Below are 25,700 nucleotides of genomic sequence, written 5' to 3' on the forward strand. Positions count from 1 at the left end.
GTAGTACAGAAGAGATGAAAGTAGCTGGACCAAGAGGAGAGCAGGGGGCACTTCTGAGAGCTAGCAGAGGATAAAGGTGACTTGGCCCAAAAGAAGTAAAAAAGACATTTATTCAAGTAAATACTTGTAAACAGTTGTTTATAGCAGCACTATTCCCAACTGCCAAGAGATGAAAACAACCCAATGTCATTAGCAGACAATGCCTCCTCCCATACAGGGGAACAGTATTCAGCCATAATAAATGAAGTACTGATGCATGCCACAGCTCAGAAGAGTCTTAGAAACATTACACCACGTGAAAAAAGCCGGACATGAAAGGCTTCATGTCACATGAATCCATTTGTACAAAACACTCAGAACAGAGAACTCCGTGGGGAGAGAATCCAGACCGCAGCCACTGCACTGGGGGGAGAGCGGGTGAGAGTGATTACTTGGTGAGTGTGGGGTTCGTTTTCTGTATGATGAAACGTTCCTGGAACTAGTTAGAGGTGATGGGTGCACATCACTGTGTCCTCTGAAGCTAATTCATGTTGCATGAACTGTACCTCAAAATATAGTGAGTGAGTTCAGTGATGGGTTCGGTGATGAAGGGGAAGCAGAGGAACCACCTTTGCACTCAATATGCACCAAGGACTTGCGTGCACCGGGGCTACCCCAGGCTGTAGCTGCACACCTAGGAGAGCAGCCCTGGGCTCAGTAATTCTTGGAATACTGGCCCTTTGAAGCTTAAAAAAAAAAGACAGTTTTAGGGCAAATAAAATAAGTACTTCTTTCCCAATTAGGCACCAAACTTGTGAGTAATGATTGAAGCTAATTATTCTAAGTAAAAGCAGGTCTGAAAATAGCCCTGAATTCTGGAGGATTTTGTGGCTATTTTCGGAACGCACAGGAAAGTTGCAGGCAGAGGGAAGTGAACCCTGCGTCAGAGCAAAAATACAGGGATGGCCATTGGTGGTTTGCACCAAACATGCCATCGCATGGATTCTAAGTTATTTATTTATTTATTTATTTATTTTATTTTTTTAAGAGAGAGAGAGAGAGACAGAGAGAGAGAGAGAGAGAGAGAGAGAGAGAGAGAGAGAGAGAGAGAATGAACTTTTTTAATATTTATTTTTCAGTTTTCGGTGGATACAACATCTTTATTTTATTTCTATGTGGTGCCGTGGATCGAACCCAGCAGGCGAGTGCGCTACCGCTTGAGCCACATCCCCAGCCCAGTTTTTTATTTTTTTATTTGTTTTTCGTAGGTATACATGACAGTAGAGTGTCCTTTGACATATTACGCATACACGGAGCATAACTTATTCTAATTAGGATCCCATTCTTCTGGTGGAACATGATGTGGAGTTTCACGAGTTGTGTATTCATACACGAACGTAGGAAAGTGATGTCCGATTCATTCTACTCCCTCCCTTCCCTTCATTCCCCTTTGTCTAATCCAATGAACTTCCATTCTCCCCACCACTTACTGTGTGTGAGCATCTGGGATTTAAGGTTTTGAGTCCGCCTGAGGAACACAATGAAGGTTGAGAAGGCAGAGCTTCGTTTGGTACTTCACACTGAAATGCTGAGGCCCCCATTCAGCAGGAATTGTCAGCCACCTATGTTACAACACGTTAACTTGTGAGCAAAAAGGGCTGTGCCCCAAACGTGTGGCATGATGATCACTCCTGTCCCAAGACAAATTACAAGACCCAGCCAGGCACACATCTTCTTCCCTTTTGGATGTTGTCAGGTGAACAGGCTCAAAGAATAGGTAAAATGGACGGAGGGGAAAGACTGCCTCTAATCCCAAACAAACCACCCTATGATACAATTAATTTTAAAAAGTTGTTATCTGAGGCTTTGAAATTTAGATAAGGCAACTGAAAGTGGAGGGGCGGGATTTTACTTAGGTACTTCAATTCAAAGACAATTACTTAGGAGTAAAAGACGCTGGCAGTTTGCATTAGCTCCCCATCCTTCCTCTTAGTTGAATACCCACATATTTTTTTAAACCCCCTGGACACATTTTCTCCCTCTGTACCTGCTGAAGACTAGTTCACTCCTTGACTCGCTCTAGATTGCAGAGCTCCTGGGACAACCCACACGTGTTTCTGTGAAGAGCCCAGAGTTATTTAGGAACTGTCACATTAAACAGAATTAGCACTTATGAACCCTCTGGGAAATTGCTCTGGTTGCCATTTTTCTTACAAAATGCCATCCTTCAGCTCGTCTAAATGGTGTTTATGTGGCCTATTTCCTCAGCAATAATCATAAAAATAAAAACTTCCAAGCTGTGGGTGAAAGGATTACTGATTCATGACTTATTTTATTTGAATTTGCATTATGCTAAATCCTACTTTAGAGCCTGCATATTTCCTATTTTTTTCTTTTCCAAGCAAACCCCATAAGCTTGATTGTTCTTTTCTGTGTGGGCAGCAAGGACTGGTGAGGCCTGCAATTTTTCACTCCCAGATACTTCAAGGCAGCAAGCAGCAGAGGTGGCAGTTCATAAAATAGTGTTCTCATTTTTGGAGAATGTCCTGAGACTCATTGGTTCTCAATTTTCTGGGCTAATGGGAAAAATGGAGAGCCAGATTCTCACACTATCATTCAGTCAAACTCCCTTCCCATAAAATTTTTGACCAGAGGCACGTAAAAGTAGCCCAGCGGCCTGATGTTAGTTTCATAGGCTTTTGGGGGACCCTTCTGGCATTCAGGCCATGGGTAGGCTGAAAGCCGCCAGGATAGAAAAGAGAAGAGTGGGGTTATAAAAATCAAGCTGAATTCTGGGCCAAAGGCCATATCATGAACATCATGGCAGGGCCAGTAGAGTAGAGGGAGCCACTTTATATTAAGGAACCTGAATCACAGTGGTTCTCATTTATTGAAATTTTACCACAGGCCAAGCACTGCAGGCCAGATTCACACTGTAGGACGGGATCCATAATATGGCTCTGCAAGGAAGGCATTATCATCCTCCATCGACTGGAGGAGTTGAGTAAGAGGTTCAAGATCACCCAGAGGGTAGATGGCAGAGCCAAGACCCAAACTGACAGCTACGTGATTCCATTATGTCACTTGGCTTCCCTCTAAAACAGCTACAGTTGGCCCTCTGCATCCATGGGTTCCGTGTCTGCCTTCATGAATTCAACCAAGTGTAGATAAAAAAATATTCAGAAAAACATTCGGGTCTGTACTGAACATGCGCGGACTTTTTTCTTGTTGTTATTCTCTGAACAACACAGAACAGCAGCTATTTACATAGCATTCACATTGTATTAGGTATCATCAGTGGCCTAGAGATGATTTAAAGTACACGGGCGGAGGTGAGTAGGTTAGATGCAAATACTATGTCATTTTATATTTGGGACTTGAGCATCTGCTGATTTGGTATCCTGAGGGGCTGGATTCTTGGAACAAAGCCCCAGCAGATACTGAGGGATGGCTATCTAAGGAGGGAGTAATAGGATCCAGCTTGTGCTGTGGAAGGTTTACAATATAAATGAAAGAAGGAGACAAAATGAAATCAGCAAGACCGATCATAATTTTGCATGTTTTAATTTTTCTCCCTGCATTTCAATTTTCTAGAAATTTCACTTGTCTAACAATAGTATAAATATCAATTTGTATGAACTTTATGCATGTAGAAGACACACACTATCTCCGTCTCTTCCTTCCTCCCCTCCCACGCTCGCGTTCTCTCTCTCTCTCTCTCTCTCTCTCTCTCTCTCTCTCTCTCTCACACACACACACACACACACACAAGCACAAATATGTATTTAAATCTTTTTCATAAAAATGCTGTTAAGTGATGTTACTAAATAAGCATTGAAACATCTAATATGTCCCTGCCATATCCTGAAATGTATAAAAAGCAGTTGTTATACCGTTCTCATTATTCACAAACATAGTCATACAAACTGAGTGCGTAACAAGGATGTGTGGGCAAAGAAAAAACAGATGCGCAATCGATAGGTAGCAATTTATTCTTCACCAGGGGTTTCCGCCAAGTGGAAAGAGGAAGGGAAGACAAAGCCTGCCTGAATCTCAGAGGAGATTTGCTATGATATAAATTACAGTTCTACAATCTGTAATTGAGGGGAAAGGCTTTACTGCTCCCCCAGAGACTGGTATAAATGTTGGGGATTCAGACTAAACCCCAGAACTCGTCACCTTCCCTTCTAGGTACAATCCTTTGCAGTGTAGATACTGGGGCTCTTGCATTCATCCTGGGGACTTTTGATCCCTGAGGATCCTCATAGCTAGACACATGGGGAAGGTGCTCTGTGACTCAACAGGGCATCCATGGAGGCACTTAAAGAGATCTCTTGACTGTCCATTTGTGTAGAGAGCCATTGTCAGATAAAGCACGAGGGCGACTTTAGAGTAATGCACAGGTGAGGTGCTGCTTAGATTTCTTTTCTTCCCCAAACTAAACAATTCTACATGTTGAACAGGCTTAGGACATGGGCAGGAGTGAGCAGCAGCACACCTGGGGTGTGATAGGAAAAACAAGTCCAGGACCTGGAAGGGGGTCTTGAATCCTGCTCACTGGAAGTGTCAGTATACTTTTCTGAATTTCTACACAGATAGACCAAAACCTCAGAAGCCAAGTTGGATGTTTGTCCAGGAGTTTAGAATCCTGTGAAGGGCCAAACTCATCATTTGAATGTCTCCCGAAGGCTAATAAAAATATTTTATCAGCTGCAGGAATTACTCATTTTAAATGCATAGTTGACGATCTGTCAGGACTCTCCACTGAATTATTTCTGCTGAAGCAATTTTAATGAACAGCTCAATCGCGATAATTTTACCTGCTGAGAACATCCGTTGTAAATGCGTTTAGCAATTCAGCAAAAAAACGGTTTCAACCTGCCAGCCCTTTGTTTCATTTTAAACGACTGACCAACCCAAACTTTGTTGAATACAAAGTCATGCTCTCCAGAAATGAATGAATGGATGAATCATTCATGAAAAGTCTTAGAATTCTGTAAAAAAGTGAATTAAAAGTTCTTTCAGTATCAACTCATTGTTAGCATTTCCTGATAAGAGAGGCATTTGAAGGTAGAATGAAAACGACAGGAAACCATATGTAACTCCCTCCACCACTACTGGCTGGGTACTTTTTGGAGGTGGTGGCTACGGGTAACAATTCTGAAGGGACAGCAATAACCTGGGAACATTTTAAGAAGTAAAAATACAGTGAAAAAATTAACAAGGCAGGAAAGAAGAGTGCTTAGGATATACCCCAAAACAAGAAGAGGGCTTCTAGTGCTGGGAAAATTCCAGAGCAGGCCCTCCTCCAAGTCAACAAATGAACGAAGACAGCAGTTTTCAAACATTTTTGATGATGACTCATAGCAACAAATATATTTTTATATGGCAACCTGGTATATTCTGTTTGTCTCCCTGCTACCTACTCACCCATCCATCCACCCACTCATTCACTTACCCATGTGTACACACACGCACACATATGCAAGTACTAAAGAAAACTGATTTCGTGACCTATTATTTGAGAGTCAAATTCAAGGTTTGCTTACTACAAAGACCTTCTTGGTCTTTCTAAAATAGCATGATATCTTCATTTTCTTAAAACCATGTGAAATGTTTGCTGGACTTATGCATATAATGTCTTTTAAGTCTCTTCAAGCAAAGGAAGCTATGTCACCAATACTGGACCAGCTCTGGAACATGAAGGAAGCACAAATCACAGTTAAGAAATCCAACTGGTAAAAAAAAATGTCAGTTGGTCAACATGGTGACCTTCAGAGGCAGTAATGGGGCTTTTCACCAATTGAATTTTTAACAGTGATTCATGTTTTCTTCATGTCCCCAAAGCTGGAACACATACTCCTGTCAGGGATACGTGCAGCTGTCGACAGTCGTGTGTTCCCAATAAGATTAACTGGTGAGTTGTCATCAGAAATAATGGAGGCCAGAGGCAGTCAAACAAACCTTCAAAGTACTGAATAAAACCAGTCGACCAATTTTTATATCCAGGAAAACCATCTTCCAAAAACAAAGTTGAAACACATTCCTAGACAAACAAAAACTGAGAGCATCTGTTACTAACTGACCTGACTGATGAGAAACACTAAAGAAAGTTCTTCAGGATGCAGGCAAGGACCTCAGACCATTTTGAATCCTTATGAAAAATTGAACAGCACTGATAGGGTAATTATAAAAGATGCTACAAAGTCATTTCTTATCCTTTATTCTCTTAATTAATTTAAAAAGCAATTATAGGGGTATGATGTAGCTCAATGTGAGTGCTTATTTAGCATGCCTAAGGTCCTGGGTTTGATCCCCAGCATTGTGTATGTGTGTGGGTGGGGAACTAGGAAGAAAAGATGAAATAGAGTAAGGAAATCACAATAAGTGGCAACTTCAACCTGCAAGGAAACTAGAAGTAATAAATAAGACGAATAATATACCTAAATCCTAGAAATATATACTTGATCATTTTCTTTAAAATACATAAAATATAAAAATAATAATTATAATAATGTATGACTTAGTAACATATATAGATGTAATATACACAATAATAATAAAAAGGAACAAGGGTCTGTAGTACTAATGCTATTCCTTACTGGAATTACGTTAGTATAAATCTGCAACAGTAGAAATTTGATATATTAGTATAAATTTGATAAGTTAAGACACACAGGGTAAATCCTAAAAAAAAAAAACATTTGGAAAATAACTCTAGAATATGTAGTGGAAAAAGTCATTAAAGAAATTAAAATGCTTACCTGGAAAAATTCAGTTAATGCAAAAGACAGCAGTAATGAGGAACAAAAAGGATGTAAGGCACAAAACAAAAGTTAGGATGGCATCCATAAATTCAACTACAGCAGTAAGAGCACTAAATGTGAATGGATGAAACAATCCAATAAAAAGGCAAAGACTATAAACTAGATAGAAAACAAGATGCAACTATATGCTGTGTACAAGAGACACACCTAAGAGTCAAAGACACAAGTGTTGCAAGTAGTAGGATGGAAAACAGCAAGCCAAGAGCAACCATAAGAGAGCTGGAGTGACCATACTAATATCATCAGAAAAAAAGACTTTAAAACAAAAACTGTCTGGGCACAGTGGCACATGCCTATAATTCCAGCTATTCAGATGGCTGAGGCAGGAGGATTGAAAATTTGAGGCCAGCCTTGGCAACTTAGCAAGACCTGTCTCAGAATTAAAAAAAAAAAAAAAACAAAAAAAAAAAAACAGTGGGTGGGGTGAGGCTAGGGACATAGCTCAGTTGTAGAATGTCCCTGAGTTCAATCCCTACTACTCGGCATATACATGTGCTCACACATACACTGTTTAGTACCAGAGATGACGTGGGGGTCAATATAATAAAAGGAACCATCAATCAGAAAGGCATAGACATCATAAATATATATATGTCTAAAAACTGTGACTCAAACTACTTAAAGCAAAAATTGATAGAATTAAAGGAATAAACAAACAATTCAACAATGAGACGTCAATATCCACTTTTTGTAATGGATAGAACAACCAGACAGAAGATCAATAAGGACATAAAGTACTTGACTAATAACATAGACCAATCAGACCTACAGACATCTACAGAGCACCCAAAAATAGCAGAATCCACATTCTGACCTTCCTCAGTGCAAATGGAGCTTCTTCTTGATAGATCGTATGCTAGGTCACAAAATAAACCTCAAAGCATTCACGAGGACTAAATTCAAAGAAATTAGGTTCTCTGATCACAATAAAATGGAATGAAATCACAAATCATGAAGAGAAAGAAATGAGCTGAATTTATAAATATGTGGAAATTAAATAACACACTTGAAAATAACCAATGAGCCAAACGGAAATCACAAGCGAACTCTAAAAACACTCTGAGATAAATAAAAGTAAAGATGCAACATGCCAGAACTTACAGGATTCTGCTAAAGCAGTGTCCAGAGGTAAATTTATGGCTGTAGATCTTCTTTACAGTACTAAAGAGGAAAGGTCTCAAAGCAATAGCCTAAGCTTTCACCTTCAGACACTGGAAAAACAAGATCAAACTAAACTCAAAACAGGAAAGAAGGAAAAAAAAAACAATAAAAATTGGAACAGAAATGAATGAATTAGAGGATTAAAAAAATAATAGAGAACAACAGTGAAATCCAAAGTCCTTTGAAAAGGTCAATAAAATCAGAGAAACCTTTAAATAGACTGACCAAGGAAGAAAAGGGAGAAAATGCATGCTATCCCCTCAGAGACCTCCACTGTGTGCCTGAGCGGTGGCTGCCCACATAGGCTGGGGAGTGCATTCAGAAAAAGCTGCAGTGGCATGGATCTTACCCAGTGTTGGTTCCTTCCTTCAAGGGTTGAAGCCCCTTTAGTTTCTGCCTGCTTTGTCTGCACTTCAATGATGTCAATTACTTGAATGCATTTTACCCAGAGTTGATATTATTACTGAAAGAAGGTTATTCTGATATAAGCTACTACAGATATCCTCCAGGAGGAAAGAGGGCATCTCAAAGAGAGAAAGCCAGCACAGGAAAAGTTTTAACAGACACACTGTGTTTAAACCAGAGGCTTGACAAGTCACAAAATCAGCTAATCGTTTATGTGCCACCATGAGAGGCCTGCAAGACTCTCTGGTTGGTAATAGGAGTCTCAATAAAACATGGAGCGGGCAGTTTCTCACAGTCAAAATAAACCCAGCTCTGTAAGCATTTAGACCTGAGAAACTGCCGAAAGGCAAGGCTCTTGACCTTGAGGCCTGATTGAAATGCCTTTTCTGTGGGGCTGGCCTTTGGCCTCTGTGTGGATTTGTAGTCCCCGTGTATATGAGATTTCTGTTCTTTCCCTCTATAAATCCAGAATCGATTAGGAGACTAACACAAAATAAAAGCCTTTTTAAAAAGTATTGGGGAAAAAATAACACAAGAGGACAATCACCAATATACAACCATCATGAGTAAGAGATGGCAGCTGAGGCAGACTCCCCACGGGGTAGGTTGGTCTCCATAAGACAAGATCCAGGCAGGATTTACTTCCCTTTCTCACTCCTAAATTCTTATTGCTGTATCCAAATGGCTTCAAAAATTCTAAAAGTATTTTTCAACCTTAAGTCAATAGTTTTTCATTAAAAAAAAAAAAAACCAGAAATAGGTGTACAGAAATTACCAAAAAAGTACATGTAATTTGTTTATAATAAACTCCTATATGATTAAAATTGCATAAAATTTTTAATTCTATATAAAATCATTTCATAACAATTTTGATAATAGAAAGGAAATTTTGTGAATTAAAATACTTTTGAGTTATGTTAGGAATTGGCCAGGATGAGCTGTGATTTATTAGATTAAGTAGGAAAGGGCCCAGGCTCCTAAGAACTGAGGAGAGCTGAGGAGGAATAAAGGCTGCTGTGCAGGGTGGGTTCTTGCGTTTAATAAAACCACCAGGGGAGGGAAGAGGACAAACAAGACAGTAGCAAAGAAGAAAGCAGGGCAACTGTTGGCATATTTCAGGGTTAGGGAGACCTAAATATGTCTGCTGCTACCAATGAAGGAAATGGTTCTAGAAAGAGAGAAGCGCACAGACGCTCCAGAAACCAGACAAATCCCTTAAGCTAACCAGTAGGGGACTGTCCCAGAAGCCACAGAGAAGGAAGTGAAGAGGTGTTGTCTCTGTGCCAATGGGATACAGTGCCATCTAAAACCGGACTAAAATCTGGCCAAAAAAATGGCTTTCCTCCTGCTCTGGGCCTGTATCTCACTGGTAAGGGTTGATGTATTCCACTATTAGAAATACTTCCTCCATTTTGTAGACGAAATAAATTTCCAGGGTAGAGCAATGAATCCCACCTTCACCAGGCCCCAGAGATATGAATCTGAGCCCTCTGCAGGGAAGCCTCAAGAAGTCTGGGAACTCCTGAATATGGAAATTCAACTGTGTGCAGAGATACGTACGCACAATTTTCTGTGATGAGGGCACAGGGCTCTTACCTGATACCTGAAGGAGCACCATTGGTCTAGAACAAGAGTGAGCAAACTCTTGCTTGTGATAACACATAATTTGAGTTTTGTGGGCCATACCATCTCTGTCACAACTACCTTACTCTGTCCTTGTAGCATGAAAGTAGTCTCAGAGAGTAAGTTAAGAGAATGTGTACATTTGAATTCCGAAGAAAGTTTATTTATAAAAAACTAAGCTGTAGGTTATATTTAGCTGATAGATCTGCCATAGGTTGCTCTGGTCCAGAAAGACCCCCTGGTAGAGGATTCTGGGCTACTGAGAGGGCGTACCACTCACCCTGTGGACCCTGAGAGCCTCCCTTCCCCTATTCCTTCCTCTTGGTCTTCTAGCTGCAGCTGCCAAAGGGGTCTTAGAAAGCCCAATCCAGAAATATTAGTCAATGATAAAACCGAAAATAGAAAAGTTACCACTAATTATGTTTTATTGTTTTTTTTTTCCCAAAAAAATTTCCCTGTTGAAATGAAAACATTAGTTTAGGGCTCTCTTCCTCACAAAATGTTTTCTCTTTTTCCCCAGTGTTCGTTACTGTTATTGTTGTTGTTTGTTTTTGCAGGACTTCTTGAGATAGAAATTTGGGATAAAGAGATATAGTGAGTCTCAGACAGGCGCAGTGGTGCATGCCTATCATCCCAATGACTTGGGAGGCTGAAGGAGGAGCACTGCAAGTTTGGGGCCAGCCTCAGCAATTTAGGGAGGCCCTGTCTCAAAATAAAAATTGAAGAAGCCTGGAGATGTAGCTTGGCTTTAATCCCTAGTACCACAGCCCACACATCATGTTTTTAAATCATGAATTAAAAAAAAAAAAAGATAAACTAAGTCTAAAAAGAGATGCCCATCATCCACTGAAATGCAGAAAGCACCCATGAACAATCACAACTCCTGAGCCTTGGGCCTGCACCCCTGACCATGCCCTTGTAACCCAAAGGCACTGCACAAGCACAGGAAAAACTGGTGCAAAATTGTGTACAGCCCCATCCTGCCCCTCGTCCAGCGCCTTGCAACCATCCATCTATAAATATTAACAGCCCACACCTACAAGTTCCCATCTCTCCCTCTTAAATGTATATTCCTTGCTTTATCTTGAAGGCATTCTCTCTTGAGAGTGTCCCCATTTTCCTTTGTATACATATCTACTTCCTAAATAACCTTTGTCTATGCCTTTGGCTGAAATTCTTTTCTGACACCTAAGCCATAAACCACTCACTGGTCCCAAGTCAAGTTCCCCCTTCTCTCAGTTCCCCAGGTCGATCTACCCCATTTTTACCTCTGCCTTTCCATCCTTCATAATTATAAAGCATGCTATTACAAGCTTATTATTTTTCCATTTCTAAGGATCATTTCCTTAAGATACACTCCCAGAAATGGGATCCTGGTTAAAGGATGGGGTGTTTTGAGGACTAATGAATCCCAGGGTTCAAGAGCTTACTGAAGGATAGTCTCACATCACCAGCAGGGAATGGGGACACTGGGCTTACATGATTTTAACATTACACGTCATATTTTTATTTTTTTACTTAAAAAATTTTTTTTGCAAATTGAACCCAGAACCTCACACATGCTAGGCAAGAATCCTACCACTGAACTAGATTCACAGCCCACACATCATGTTTTAAAATAATGAATTTTTAATAATGAACCTCATTATTTAATTTGCTTATCTTTGACAACTGATAAAGCTAAAGAGGATGTAAAACTTCTATTTGGGAACTCTCCTTTTTTCTCACTTCAAATAAAACCTCTTCACGAAAAAGGGAAAGGTAGGAGGATCCCCTAAATATATACATGGTATCTTGGGATGACTTTCAAAGAATAAGAAGAAAATACATCTTTAAAAAAAATCTTTTTTTTTTTTTTTCTGCAGTACGGGTGACTAAACCCAGGGATTCTGCCTGTGAGGCAAGTGCTCTACCACCGAGCTACCTCTCCAGCCCCCTCTCCCCTTTTAAATGAACTGTGGAACCTGGCCCATAATTCCAGAGGCTCCCCTGCCAGGCAGCAAGGTGCGTGGGTGGATCCCAAGAGTACAGGTTGGAAAGCGGAGCTGGTGGGCAGTGCAGTGGCCAAGGGGAGCCTGAATCAGACTCCATGCTGCACAGCTTGAGGTCCCCAGTGGGGCCCCTATTTCTGCTCACTGGTCCTTTCAAGCAAAGTAGCCAGCTTCCTGCTGACAAAAGATTTAGGCAGGAAAGGGATGGCAATGAGTTCAATCATGATCAGACCCTGGTCCAGCTCAACCCGCTGAGAAAACAAAACCACTCTACCGACACTGAATGCTGACCACTCAAGATGACCTTCCAATTAAGCTCCAACTACATGAAGGACTTAGTGTAGGGGAGAAAACAAACTAAGGGACCTGAAGAATCTCATGCTGATATTTTTAAAGGGCACATTGTGTTTTCCAAACAGAATTTAAAAATTTTTTATAAAACTAATGCAATTTCTTTGGACTCGGAGCATCAGTAAAAGGTGTATCCAATCCATGTTTTCTGTCCTTTCCTGACATTCCTCATCAGCTCATAGACCTCTTGCTTGATCAGTGGGCTCCAGGCATTCCTCCTATCACTGCTCATTCCTTTACTTTGCATGTTCCCCAGACAATGTCCATATCTACAACCCCAAACCCTTACTGCCTTCTCTTCAACCCCAAGCCCACATTCTCTGAGACCAAATGGTGCCTATGCAGGCAAACACCAACCACCCATCTGTTTTGCCTCAGGTCATATTGTTAGAAGATCTGGGTTTTGGTTCTCCATCACCTGGCTCAGGGACTGACCCTCTGCACCTGCTGCCATCCCTAGAAAATGTGGAGATAGTGTTGTTCACTAAGCCCACTAAGCCTGATGTCCAGGTTAAATGAGATCATGGAAGAGAGGTAGGGGCTATACTGAAGAGAGTCCAGATATGGAACCCAGCCCACTGGGGTAGGTCCTGGTTTATTAGCACACCTGCTGAGGACCTAGTGGGAGAGAGGCACTTCAATTCCCACAGCCTCAGCATCCCGTCTACAAAACAGGAGTGCCTTGGATAGTTTCACTCAGTTCTACCACAGTTTTGCCTCTGCCTTTCCATCCTTCATAATTATAAAGCAGTTCATCCCATCTACAAAACAGGATTGCCTTGGATAGTGAGTCTCACTCACTTCAGACATTTTGGAATTCTTTGCATGTCATTCAAATGTAAAGTATTTTATAATTTTATCCCCCTTGGTATAGACTATAACTTAGGCACAGAGCAGGTACTGGATTATCACACAAACAAAAGTAATTGGAAATCCAAATTGCATTAAAAACCACTCTGAAGGCATGCTACAACAGCTTGGTTTACGCATATATATTCTGAAACACCACCACCAATGACAGCCATGAGCGTTTAGCATCATTAGGATAGTCACATACATCTATGTCAAAATGGTTTAACCCCCCGCCCCCCATTTCCTGCTGAAAATTCCCTGAGGACTAAACTTCTAATTCCAGTGTGGCTCACCACAAAGGTTTGGCTGGAAAAGACCCTGGGTAATGCAGCAAGTTCAAATTTTTCTAGACCCAGGCTTGCTGGGGAAATATATATTTACTTTATCTAAGAGGGGTCTTGAAGATCATCTGCTCCACCTGCAGGAAAACTAGGCACAACTGCTGACTCCAAAGCTGAAATACTAAGAAAAATATCTAGTGGCAGCTGCAGGGGGGATGCACAGACACACACAGTTTGGCATATGAAGGAAGTGGGGATGTAACTTTCTCTCTTTTGGGGGGCGGGTACAAGGGATTGAAACCAGGAGTGTTTAACTATCCAGCCACATTCCCAGCCCTTTTTTATATTTTATTTAGAGACAAGGTCTCACCTAGTTGCTTAGGGCCTTATTAAGTCACTGGGGCTAGTTTTGAACTTGTGATCCTCCCGCCTTATCCTCCCGAGCTGTTGGGATTACAGGCACGCACCACTATGCCCATCTGTAATTTTTTCTTTAATATCTTCTGATGACAGCAATCAATCTCAAATTGGGCTTCTCAAGGGAGGAGGAGGAGGCACCAATGATGTTGATGATGAATGAAAACCAGAGGTTCAGCTTACTGACAGCACTTGGGAAGGTATCAGGTACTGTCACCCTGGTGCTTACTATGTATACAATCTCTTTATTTATTATTTCACTTAATTCTCACAAATAATCTCAAATGATACAGGATTGTGACCCTGCATGTTGAAAAGAAACTGAAGTTCTTGGTAACTTGCCTGACAATCCCCTTCTTGAGCAAGCAGCAGAGCTGGATTTGAACCCACAGCCCAGATCTAGAAGATGAAGCATGAACTCAGTTGACTTGTGAGCTGAGTTGTGGCCTTGGGGTGCCGGGGTGGGGTGAGGCTGAACAGGCAACCGTGGTGAGCTGGGTGGACTGTGTCTCCAGGAAGCCTGGCTTACATAGGCAGCTCTTCAGACAGGCGTTGGTCTAAGTTGGGTCAGCTGGTGGCCCGCCCTTTGGTCCTGCCAGGGTGAGGGTGACCTCTAGCTTGGCCAAACTATTGTCTGCAGCTTTGCAGGAAGCCATTTGAAAGGGTCATTGAAAAACGATCTTTCTAAATCAAGCTGTACCAATATTTTTATTTCCTTCCATGCAATGCCATGTTTAAAGGATTAGATGAGCCTGTTTTTAAAGCCTGGGAAACAAATCCCTGTGACTTAAGTTCAGAAAAACAAAAAGGTCCCACTCTCAAAGCAAAGAGTACACAGGCTGCATGACATGCATCCTTCTCAAAGTAAGTCCTTGCTCTTGGGACCTGATGGAAATGTGACAAAAAAAGCACATCTAAATCCAAAACACTTTCTCTGAGAGAGGTTACATGCCCGATATTTATATCTATTAGATGCCCTGCTCACAGTTCTAACAATTTTTTGAAAGAAGAAATTGACAAAGAGACTTAGATCACTAATTGTTTGGTTTATGACTTATTTTTTTCAGTAAGTGACAAATCACTGTCACTAGTTTGGGAACTAGCTCTGTGCCATGTTGGTGGAGAGGAGAAATCCAGAGACTGGACATGCTAGGTGTTCCAAACCTTCTCCACAATCTACTGCCCCTAAGTTAAGACACAGTAAGAGGTAAAAACCAGAGCCCTACTGGCCTATGTCCTGGGCTCACCAGTCATGTGTTCACCATTTATGTCTTCTCAGAAAGCCTGCTTTGATGGTGAGTAGGACGGATGAAACACAAGAGCCCTCAAACCCAATAAGAACCACAAGGGTAAAGAAGCTGGAAAGAAACTGAGGTTGGTGGGTAACTAGCCCAGTAGATCCCTTGCAAGGGGCAGCTGTGCACCCTCAGAGCCAGTTCTAGAAGATGGAGCATGAACTCAGTTGACTTGGGATTAATGGCTGAGTCATGGCCTACAGCATGGGGGGACTGGGGGTTGGAGCAAGAGGGGCAACAGGTGTGAGATGGGTGGCCTGTGCCCCCAACAGGCCTGGATCACACAGGCAGCTTTTCAAGTAGGTGTCAATCTCAAAAAAACCTAGAAGACAAGAGTACAAAAAGCCCAAATATCCCCTTTGTCATGTGAGCAAGGATCATATAAAATGAAGCCCCAGAGTTTGAATGGGAGGGAACCATAGAAAAGGGTCTTAAAGATGAGGAAAGGGGGCCTGGGCCTCAGAAGAATGTCCTCTGCCAGGTCCCACTGCCAAATAGAGGTGAGGCTGGGAGTAAACTGGCTCTGAGTTCTGTACAAAGCAGGAAAACCTCGGCGCTTCTAAAAATGGAAAGGCTCTCCTCCGAAAACCACTAGGGAAAGTGCAACTCAGGCACACGGCTGGGGGCAGCCAAAATACTAAGATCACAGTAATGCCTGATAGCAGTGAGAAAAACTACTCTCTGTGAGACCTCCAAACACTGCGGCTTCTTTTTAGTGTTTGATATTATGTCTTCTATCATTTAAATCCTTTACTGTTCAGATCTAGCCTACCCATGCCTACGAGGGAGAGGACCCCTTCAGAATCGCTCCCATTTTATAAGAGGGAGACCTCCACACTCCTGACTGTTGGGTCTAGAACTGTCCAGTTCCATCATTATAGGGTCTCTGGAGTTTAGTAACTACATAACCCAAAAGTGGGTTGCCATTTGACACCCAGCTACAAGACAAAGAGGTCTGAGGACTGCAGGCTGTGTGTGTTGGGGTCTTCTTGCAGGCTTTACCTGCTAAATTAAATAAAGACTATGTTCCTAGTGAAAAGAAGCAGCAGGCAAGTCAAAGATTAAAAAACAAACAAACAAAAAACAAGGTTCTTAGAATTAGCATGATGGTGTCTACCTCTATTTTGATGCCATAAAAAGGAGCTTAATTGGCCATAAAGAAAAAAAAATTGACTTCTCATAGGCTCTGACTATTATAAACTAGTAAACAGTCATGATGTTGATAATCAATGATCCTGCAGCAATGTTCTTGGACTTCAGTGCATGTAAGTCACCTGAAGTCTTTTTAGAATGTGGTCTGATTCTGGGGATCTAGGATGGGAGCTGAGATTCTGCATTTCTAACAGGTTTCCAATGCTGCTGGTCTGTGGGCCACACTTTGAGTAGCAGAACTCTATAGTTTAAAAAAACCAATAACTTCTCAGTGGAAGGGAATCTGTCAGTGATGAGGCTCTCAGGGAACATATCTTATTTCAGCATATCAACTGGCCCAATCTTACTGCAAAAAATAGTACGATTGCAGGCAATATATCATGTGTTACCCCAAATGCAACTGGCCACCAAACTCGTGATGCCTGGTTGCTTCTGGACTTTTCTAGAAATGTTTTCTATTGGCACACTGAAATATCAACAAATGCCTACTGCATGAAAGAATGAATGAACCAATGCACAGAAGGGAAAGAAGGAAACTGAGTGCACCTGGCTCTCAGTTTGCCCCTGTGCACATTAAGATCAGCTTTCTGCTGCTCATCTACTGAGATGAGAAACAACACAAACTCATCATCAGACTTGTTGAGAGAAGAAGACAGGAGGCAGAAGAAGAGGGGGAGGAGGAAGAATATGTACAGCAGCTAACTTTTGGGGATCACCGAGTGCTGGGCACAGGGCTTAAGATCTTCACATGGACTATCAAATTAGCCCTCTCAAAACCTCTGTGAATTGGGGATTATGATTTCCATTTTTTTCTGACTGGGAACCTAATGCTCAGAGAGGATAAATAACCCAAGATAATCCATTCATTACGGAGGCAGGCTTTGGTCCCAAGCTATGGTAGCCTCTACAAGGAATTCTCAGGGTAATATACCTGGCTCCTCTGCCAACCACAGCAATCTGGCCCCATTTCACTGTTAGATTGTGTACGCAGTTAGTCACCAAGGCTTGGCTATGTGGCCTCTCTACACTGACAGTACACAACTCAAAAGCCTAAGTTATATTTTTGGTATGTGTATTTTTATTATACTGCTAAACTTAGCACTGGGGCTCCACAGTTACCAGGTTTTTGGACTTTATTTATTTATTTTGAGGAATAACACAAATAACTGTAGTGACCATAATGAAGAAAAAAAAGGGGGGGGGGGAGAAGAGTCAACTCGAAAAGTTTCAAGAACATACCTAAAACTCTCATATACCCCTTCTCCCTGAAAGCTCCATTGTTTGCAATTTGTCTCATTTGCTTTATTATTATGCTGATCTTTCTCTTAGATAGATCACAATTTTTTTTCAGAATCATTTGAGAACAAGTTTTAAACTTCATGTTCCTTTATTCCTAAATACATCAGCTATCATTCTCAAGGACAAAACCAATCCCGTATATGATCACAAGCAAATTATCAAATTAAGGAGAAGTTGGCATTGATATAATACCTTTATCTAATCTACCGTCTATATCCAGTGCTGTTGTTTGGCTAATAGCTTTTATAGCCAGGCCTAGTGTGGTTTAATGGCTGAATGCATATTAAGAATTAATACAAGTAATTAAGAATTAATATGAGTAGAGTGCTTTTGGTATTTAGAAAGCCCTTTTACTACATTAACTCATTTAGTCCTCCTCTCGCTTCTCTGAGGCTAGACAGCAACACTATCCCAGTTTGACCCAGGTTGGAAACGAGGCTGAGGGGATGTTAAATACAACACCAGAGCTCAGACCCTTCCCTCCCCCTCAGCACTGCTTGGTGCTTATTTTAAAGAACTTATTCACTTTAGTGCTAACAGACTGGCCACTGATCTAAACCATTTTTAAATTCCAAAAAATAAAATCATATTGTTTGTGTACTTATCTCTCGAACCATTTGCTTTGATGTGAGCATAACTATTCCAATTAATATCCATAGTTATGTCTACAGGAAGAGTCCTGAGCTACCCCAGGTGAGTAGGTATAAGTTGCAGCCTAAGGTGTGGCATGTGGGGGCCTGCTTTGTATAGTCCCCCAACTCTCAAGCAGAACTTGAAACCACAACTAGGAAAGGATCTTGTTTTGGACTTGACCTGAACATAGAAAACAGAGACACATTGGATGTCTCTTCAGGGGACAGTGAAACATCAATTTGCGGGTGGGTTAATCCACTTTCAGGTATATTCCCCAAGGGTTGAGAGCAGGCACCTGAAAAGATATCTATACCCCAATGTTCATGGCAATAGTATTGTTTCCCAATCCTCAGAGATAGCCTAAAATTTAGGGAAACAAACTTATAAACTTGCCTGCTAAATAGAAAAGCACACTGGTTTGGGAAATGAAACTACGGGATTCAAATCATTACTTTTCCGTTTAGTTCATTTGCTTTGGGCAAGTTATTGAACATTGCCAGGTCTCAATTCCATCAGCCATATACCCAGATGAGAGAGAATGCTAAGCAGAGGGGCAGGAAGGGGTGAGCTCAGAACCTGGCTGGTGGGAGACCTCTGGCTCGTGGTGCTGTGAACCCCAGAAGGCCTTTCCTTAGTGTGGCCCACCCTGTTGCAGGTCAAACCCCTGCCTTCACACAACCCTGGAGAAACCAGCAAGGCTGCTTCGGCAAGTGTGAACAAAGTATGAGCAATGTGGAGAGTTCTGGTTATAGTTGTGTACACCTCACTATCCAGAATACAAATAATGGACCACCTTTGCCATAAGTGCTGTCTCTGGTGACTGGGAGAAGCAGACTTTTTCCCACGTGTGGCACTCTGCAGTTTGTGAAGATGGGGCAGGAAGAACAAAATATTTACCTTTTCCAGGGCCTCTTTGTCAAGTAGTTCTTGCACAGCTAGAAGCTTGATGCTGTAAGAAAAAAAAAAATCAAAACCACACTTGAAAACAAATCATGTCATATCACCAAGCAGCATCACACACGTTGCGAGAACAGAAGTGTGGAATTTCAACCTGCATTTTTGTCTCCTCTCATCTTACAGTGACCTTTAGTTTGAATTAAAACCACTACTCCAAAAATAGTAAAAAAAAAAAAATGCTTCTAAATTTTACAGGTAATTTTTACAAAATCATGAAAGCAATTCTACTTTCAGATATTCCCCAGGAGTTGAAAGCAAGCACTTGAAAATATATTTGCGCACCAATGTTCATGGCAGCAGTAGTCAGAATAACCAAAAGGTAGAAGCAGCTCCAACGTCCATCAACAGATAACAAAATGTGGCGTATTCATTCAATGGAATAGGTCATTCAACCTTAAAAAGGAAGGAAATTCTAATACCTGCTACAACGTAGAAGAACATTGAAGAGACTATGCTAAGTGAAACATGCCAATCACAAAAATATAGACAATGCATGATTCCACTTACATGAGGGACCCAGAGTGGTCAAGCTGATAGAGGCAGAAATGAGAATGGGACCATCTGGGGAATATGGAGTTATTATGTAATGTGAATGGAATTTCAGTTTGGGATGAGCAAGTGCAGGAGACAGAGGGTGGTGGTGGCTACACACAGTGTGAATGTGCTAACGCTACTGAACCATACGCTGAAAAATGGCAAAAATGGAAAATTTGATGTTATATACATTTCTCCACAAAACATTCTAAAAGTAACTTTAGCTGCTTCATGCAAGGAATTTGAATAAATTTAGATGAGTATGAAGAAGAAAACAGCTACCCATATTCAGTACCCATTTTCACTTGGTGTGCCTTTGATGATAATGAGAAAATAGATAAAATCACTACATACAAAGAGGACCTGCTCAGCAACTCAGCAACACTGCTGGAGCCGTACTGTGTGTAGTGGCTGAGCATGGACGTGGTTTTCTGACATGCCCCTGCCTGCAAGGCGCTCACAGCCTCTTTGAAGCTAAAGTCAAATCAGGATATGATGTGTGGTGTGTCAGGTGTGTGCACAGAGATGCACAGAGGAGCCTGGCCCCATAGAGGTTAGAGAGTTGAAAGAGGTGAAAGCAAGCACTTGAAAAGGCCAAATCAAAACAGCTTTGCCTGGGGAGGGAGCTGTGACTAAGGCTGTCCACAGAGGGATCTGCCAAGTCATTCAGGGGAGAGAGACAACTTGTCAGTTCCCAAGCTAGGGGCCTGAGCCTAGACTGCAGCCAGCAGTTGGAAAGAAAGAATTCAGAGGTGGATACAGGTTTTATAGGGAAGATATTTTCCTTTTTTTGGACATGCTGCTTTGAAGGGTTCATGTATCCAATGAGCAAATGGCTAAGGCTGCAGGGAAGGGCTGCACTACCTTCAGCACACAGATAGAAGCACAAGTGTCCAGGGAGATTTTCTAGGGAGTAGGTCAGCTGCTGATGGTGATATGGCTCCTTCTCCACCTGGCTAATGTGCTGGGGTGACTGGTCACTGTAGCCCGCACTCTCACCACCTGCACAGACTCTGAAGAGCAGAGATGTTCTCCATCTGTTCCACTTGGCTCCTTCCACAGGATTATGCCATTGGAAGGTTCACCTTGACTTCCAGAATTCTTCATCCTCTCTTTGGACAACTAAGCAAGTGCATCTAATCAAATGCACTGGGTTATTTGAAAGCAGCTCCAGGAAGTGCAATAAATGTTCTCAAGGCTTATAAGAAGCCACTACCAACAACCAAGATTTAGCGAACATCCAGGATAATGGACAGGTCTCTGGGCATTCCCTTACTCCAACCACTCCAGCTTTCCTTCTTTCCACTGGACAGGTTTGATTTCATTGTCTCTCTGGCTTGGAAGGGCCTTCCCCAAGAGCTTTACAACACAAACTCCATCTCAGGGTCTCATTCTAGATGAAATGTGAATGCCATCTCCTCCAGGGAGCCTTCCTGAACTCCCAAGGTAAAGAGTACCCTGTTCACATTGTATTTTTCTGGGTCTACTTACTGGTATCTTTGCAGTATTTATTTGTTGGGATGCTTTTGTCTGTCTCCTCCCAAGTGTAAGAGTTCCTAGTGGATGGGGCTCAGACATTCTTTTTTTTTTTTTTTTTGGTACCAGGGACTGAACCCAGGGGTACTTAACCACTGAGCAACATCCCAGTTCTTTTTTGTATTTTATTTAGAGACAGAATCTCAATGAGTTGCTTAGGGCCTCGTTAAGTTACTGAGACTGGCTTGAACTCAAGATCCTCCCACCTCAGCCTCCCGAGCCATTGGGATTACAGGTGTGCACCACTGAGCCTGGCTCAGACATTCTTAAATACATAATGACCTCTGCAGTGCCTATAACCGGCACATGGAGAACAGCTCAAGGACTGTTTACTGACTGATGGGGCCCAGCGGCCTAAGGGCCAAATTGCTTTCAAAGCTCCGATATTCCAGCTCAGACATTTCCAGAGTGGGTAAAAAACATAGACTATACTTAGTTTCTCTGACAAAGAATGCTTCAAATAAGATGACTGGATGGATTCATCCTTGGAAAAACTGCTATGTGCAGTTGCATGACAGTCATTAATGAAATATGCCTAGCGGCAGGTCAAAGCCATTGGCCACTCCCCAGCACATTCTGATTCCCAATATACAAATCTAAGATTCCAAGTTAGCAATTTGGATGGCAACTTAGATGCTAAGTTGGGAGTATCTAGTTGAGCTCAAGTTTCAGAAGCTTAAATTGCCTCTGAAATAACCACTGGAAAATATTGACAGTGGAAGGACAGTCTCTTATTCCTGCCCGTTCTACAGTCATGAGGTCTGATTTAGTATCAGATATCAACAGGCTTGGGCTGGAGTTGTGGCTCAGTGGTAGAGTGCTCGCCTAGGATGTGCAAGGCCCTGCAATGCCCTGGGTTTGATTCTCAGAACCACATAAAATTAAAAAAAAAAGAAATCAACAGGCTTGAGAGAAGGTTGAGGGTTGAGGTACTATTCAGCTTTTTAACTCTCTAGCCACTGTAGAACGTGATCTGAAAGCCAATGTTTTCTGAATGAAAATGAAATTGAGATGACTTTTTTTTTTTTTTTGGTATCAGGGATTGAACCCAGGGGTGCTACATCCCCAGCCCTTTTTTTTTTTTTTTGTATTTTATTTAGAGACGAACTCACTGAGTTGCTTAGGGCCTTCCTAAGTTGCTGAGGCTGGCTTTAAACTCGCCTTCTTCCTATTTCAACCTCCCAAGCTGTTAGCTGACTCTTATTTAGGTAAAAAGATGAAAGCTACCACCCCCTGGTCTCCTCATTCTACTGGGCTCTAGAACAGAGATGGTAAACACTTGGCATGCACACTGTGACTCTCCAGCCCTTTCCACCTCTTCCCATGGAAATTTCCTACACTGTACTTAAATTCAACTTTAAGAGTAGTTCTCAATTCAACTCCAGGAAGCTAAAAGTAATCTACTGAAAATGGCACGTGAGCTAAACCCCATTTAACATCTCTAAAAATTGACACTAAATAGTATCAATGTAAGGGAGTAAGGGAAGGTGGAAAAAATAGAAATATTAGAACTTAGATGGGACAGCATTAGGGGCAGGAGAGACAGAATATAAGATGCTCAGTTCTAATAGTTTGAGTTTCAAAACAGGAACCACTGTGTTAATAAGAGCAGCTGCTCATTTCCTTGGGTCTCTTAAGCACGTTGTGCCTCTTCTGTTATGTAACTATCCTAATGTTATTTCCAACCTTACTGGACACTCTTCAAATTTGGGATACTTATTTCAGTTATCAGATTCTTCTAGCACATCAGGTACTCTCTGGGAAGAAATTTCATACGTATGAAGAAGCACCAACCTATTTACCAAATCTTCTATTTGACATTATCTAACTTCTTGCCCTGGAAGAGAATCTGATATCTCACTTTCAGTTCTGCCCCTCCCTAATTTCCCTTCCTCCTTCTGCTAATTTCACAAACATATACTGAATACCTCTTTACAGTTTAGAAGCTGTGCCATTCATCATCTCTTCCCTCAAAGAGCTGAGAGGAGCTACAGTGTTGCTTGGGTCCAGGCAGGGGTGAGACAGTGTTGGGGTTTTTAGCCCCCCCGCCCTTCCCTTATGACCTGCGAGAGAGATTGGGGGAGCATGCCCCGACCAGGACGGGCCAAGAAAGGAAAAGGTTGCCTGGCCGCCCACACCCAGCCCTCCCTCTGCAGAGGACAATCAGACGCGCCAGGGAGAACAGTCAAATCAGGATCTTCTTTATTGAGAAAAAACAAAGAGCTAATATAATGTACAGGAACCAATCAGGGTAAAGATTAGCAGGGTGGGGAGAATTTACATCTACACCCATCCCACAGGCAGTAATGGGAGACATGAGCTATCTGAGCTGTCCATGAGGGCAGAAGGGTTCTGAGCCTATCCTAGAGGTGGTCCGATTCTTCATCACAACCCATGGCAATACCTTCTGGCTAATCGTTAGGTGCTCTCTTAGCCACATGTGGCCCCAGGACTGGGATGTTCTGATGCAACATGCCCCACGTTACATCAAGCCCTACAAGACAGGGAATATGTGTCTTGCTGAGAATCTCCTAGGTTCCAACATAGACCAATGGGGATATGTTTGTTGGTCGCATGGTGCTTGGTCAGCATCTTCTGAAAGCAGCAGAGCCCCATCAGATGAAAGCTGCAATAAACTGCAATTTCTTTTTCTGCATGCCACTTTGAGAAGAGAGGCAAATCGTACAAAAGCAGCTGATAGCAGTGATGTATTTAGAAAAAGAAACAACTTCAAGGGCAAGTTCTGAAGTTAAGACGGACAGCACCCAGAAACACACAGAATGCATGCAATTGGTTTGCTAACAAACTTTCAAGAAGGCAAGGTGTTTGAGGGCAGATGTCTTGTTTAGTTGTGTAGTATCTGGCAGAGTGAGGCTTATAAAAGAATTAGAAGTGATGATGGGGACAATGCTAGGCACACACTGATGGTGAAGAAAAGTTATGGTGTAGAAGAAACAAGCTAGGGACATCCCTGTAGACTGGGTGGCTTGGGGCTGCTGACTGATGAACTTCAGTGGTTCCTGAGTGAACGCACACAAGACATCTCTATAGGGACTACAAAATGTGTAAGGGCTACACTCCCAACTCTAGAGACACTTGTGCTTGGTTATCATCCAGGACAGATGATAACCTAAAGGGGACTAGAGTCAAGAACTCACTCTAACTCCTTTTCTCTGAGGATTCCAACTCTTGACTTTCTACTGCATTTATTATGTTACAGTATAATACATGAGATATAACAGCATGTAATAAGTATATAATAAATGCTCGACAATGGATCCATTTATCATCACATGGATAAAATACTTAAGGATTATGTATTATACACCAGGCTCTACTGGGTGCTGATGAGCAAATACTGCCTTTGACTTCAAGCATCCGAGTCTAACAGAAGAACTAGGCAAGTACATCAGCCACAGGATGAGCACCCTCAAGGGTCAAGCACTGCTTTGTGGCCTGCTGGAAGGACACTATCCAAAACTGGACAGTTCCTTGGGAAGAGACTCCTGAGCTGACAACTATAGACTTACAAGGCAGAGGGGACAGGAGTGTTCTAGGTAAGGTGACAGGAACATCATGAGCTTGGAAGCCACGGCAGAGGGTGAGCACAGCCCACTCATGGACTACACACTGACCCAAGAGGGCCAGGGGGAAGAAGCTGGAAGATTACACTGCAGAAGCAGGTAGGGGCAGCCTGTTCAGAGAATCTGGTAAGCCACACTGGGGAGTTTGAACTGCATTTGCAGGGCAAGGCATGACCATCAATGATTTAGGGCAGAAGATACCTAATAATAGCCATTGGTGTGAAGAATGAACTGGCATTGGGAGTGACAATACTGGAGACAGTCAGACCCAAGATGGTTCGTATTAGAAAAGGTTAAGGCTTGGTCAGGAAAATAGCCTTGGGTTATTTCTAAACACGATGAGCAGCTGGTAGGGTTTTATGAATGAATGGATATGAGGAGGTGAGAGAAATCTCACCTCAGTTTCCAACTTGTGAAACTAGGGGCTGGAGGGACCATCTGCTTAGGAGCAAAGCCGGGCAGAGATGGCGAGTTAGGTCTCAGACACATGGTGCTCAAGACCTGGCGTCTCTGAGTGGAGTGTGAACCAGTAACTGGCTGTAGCCCAGCAGTTCTAAGCTCTAGATTTGGACATCAGGAAGATGGTGCTTGAGGGGGATGGATTACTCAGGAGGATGAGCAGAGAGAGAGGACAACCAAGGACAGAGTCCTAGGCCATCACCATTTCAGAGCTGGGAAGAGGAACAGGAGCCTGTCAGGAAATGGCAAAGGAAGTACCAGGAGGGTGGAGGAAGACCTAGAACACAAGGAGAAATAATGAGATTAAAATTGAGGTAGATAAAGAATTAAAGACAGGGCTGGGGCTCAGCAGTAAAGCACGCAT

The 25,700-nt window shown here is 42.2% G+C and overlaps 1 protein-coding gene across 2 annotated transcripts in view; it reads right to left on the reverse strand.

Annotated features, from left to right (window-relative positions):
* The window catches only part of Eepd1 (endonuclease/exonuclease/phosphatase family domain containing 1), a 124,622-nt gene that overhangs the window by 29,534 nt on the left and 69,388 nt on the right, over positions 1–25,700 (reverse strand). For both annotated transcript variants that reach the window (XM_078039856.1, XM_005319195.5), the window contains exon 3: positions 19,164–19,215. In XM_078039856.1, coding sequence (XP_077895982.1) covers positions 19,164–19,215 — 52 coding nt within the window. The remainder of the gene's footprint in view (positions 1–19,163; positions 19,216–25,700) is intronic.

This window comes from Ictidomys tridecemlineatus, chromosome 2, assembly GCF_052094955.1.
Source record: "Ictidomys tridecemlineatus isolate mIctTri1 chromosome 2, mIctTri1.hap1, whole genome shotgun sequence".
Lineage (NCBI taxonomy): Eukaryota > Metazoa > Chordata > Mammalia > Rodentia > Sciuridae > Ictidomys > Ictidomys tridecemlineatus.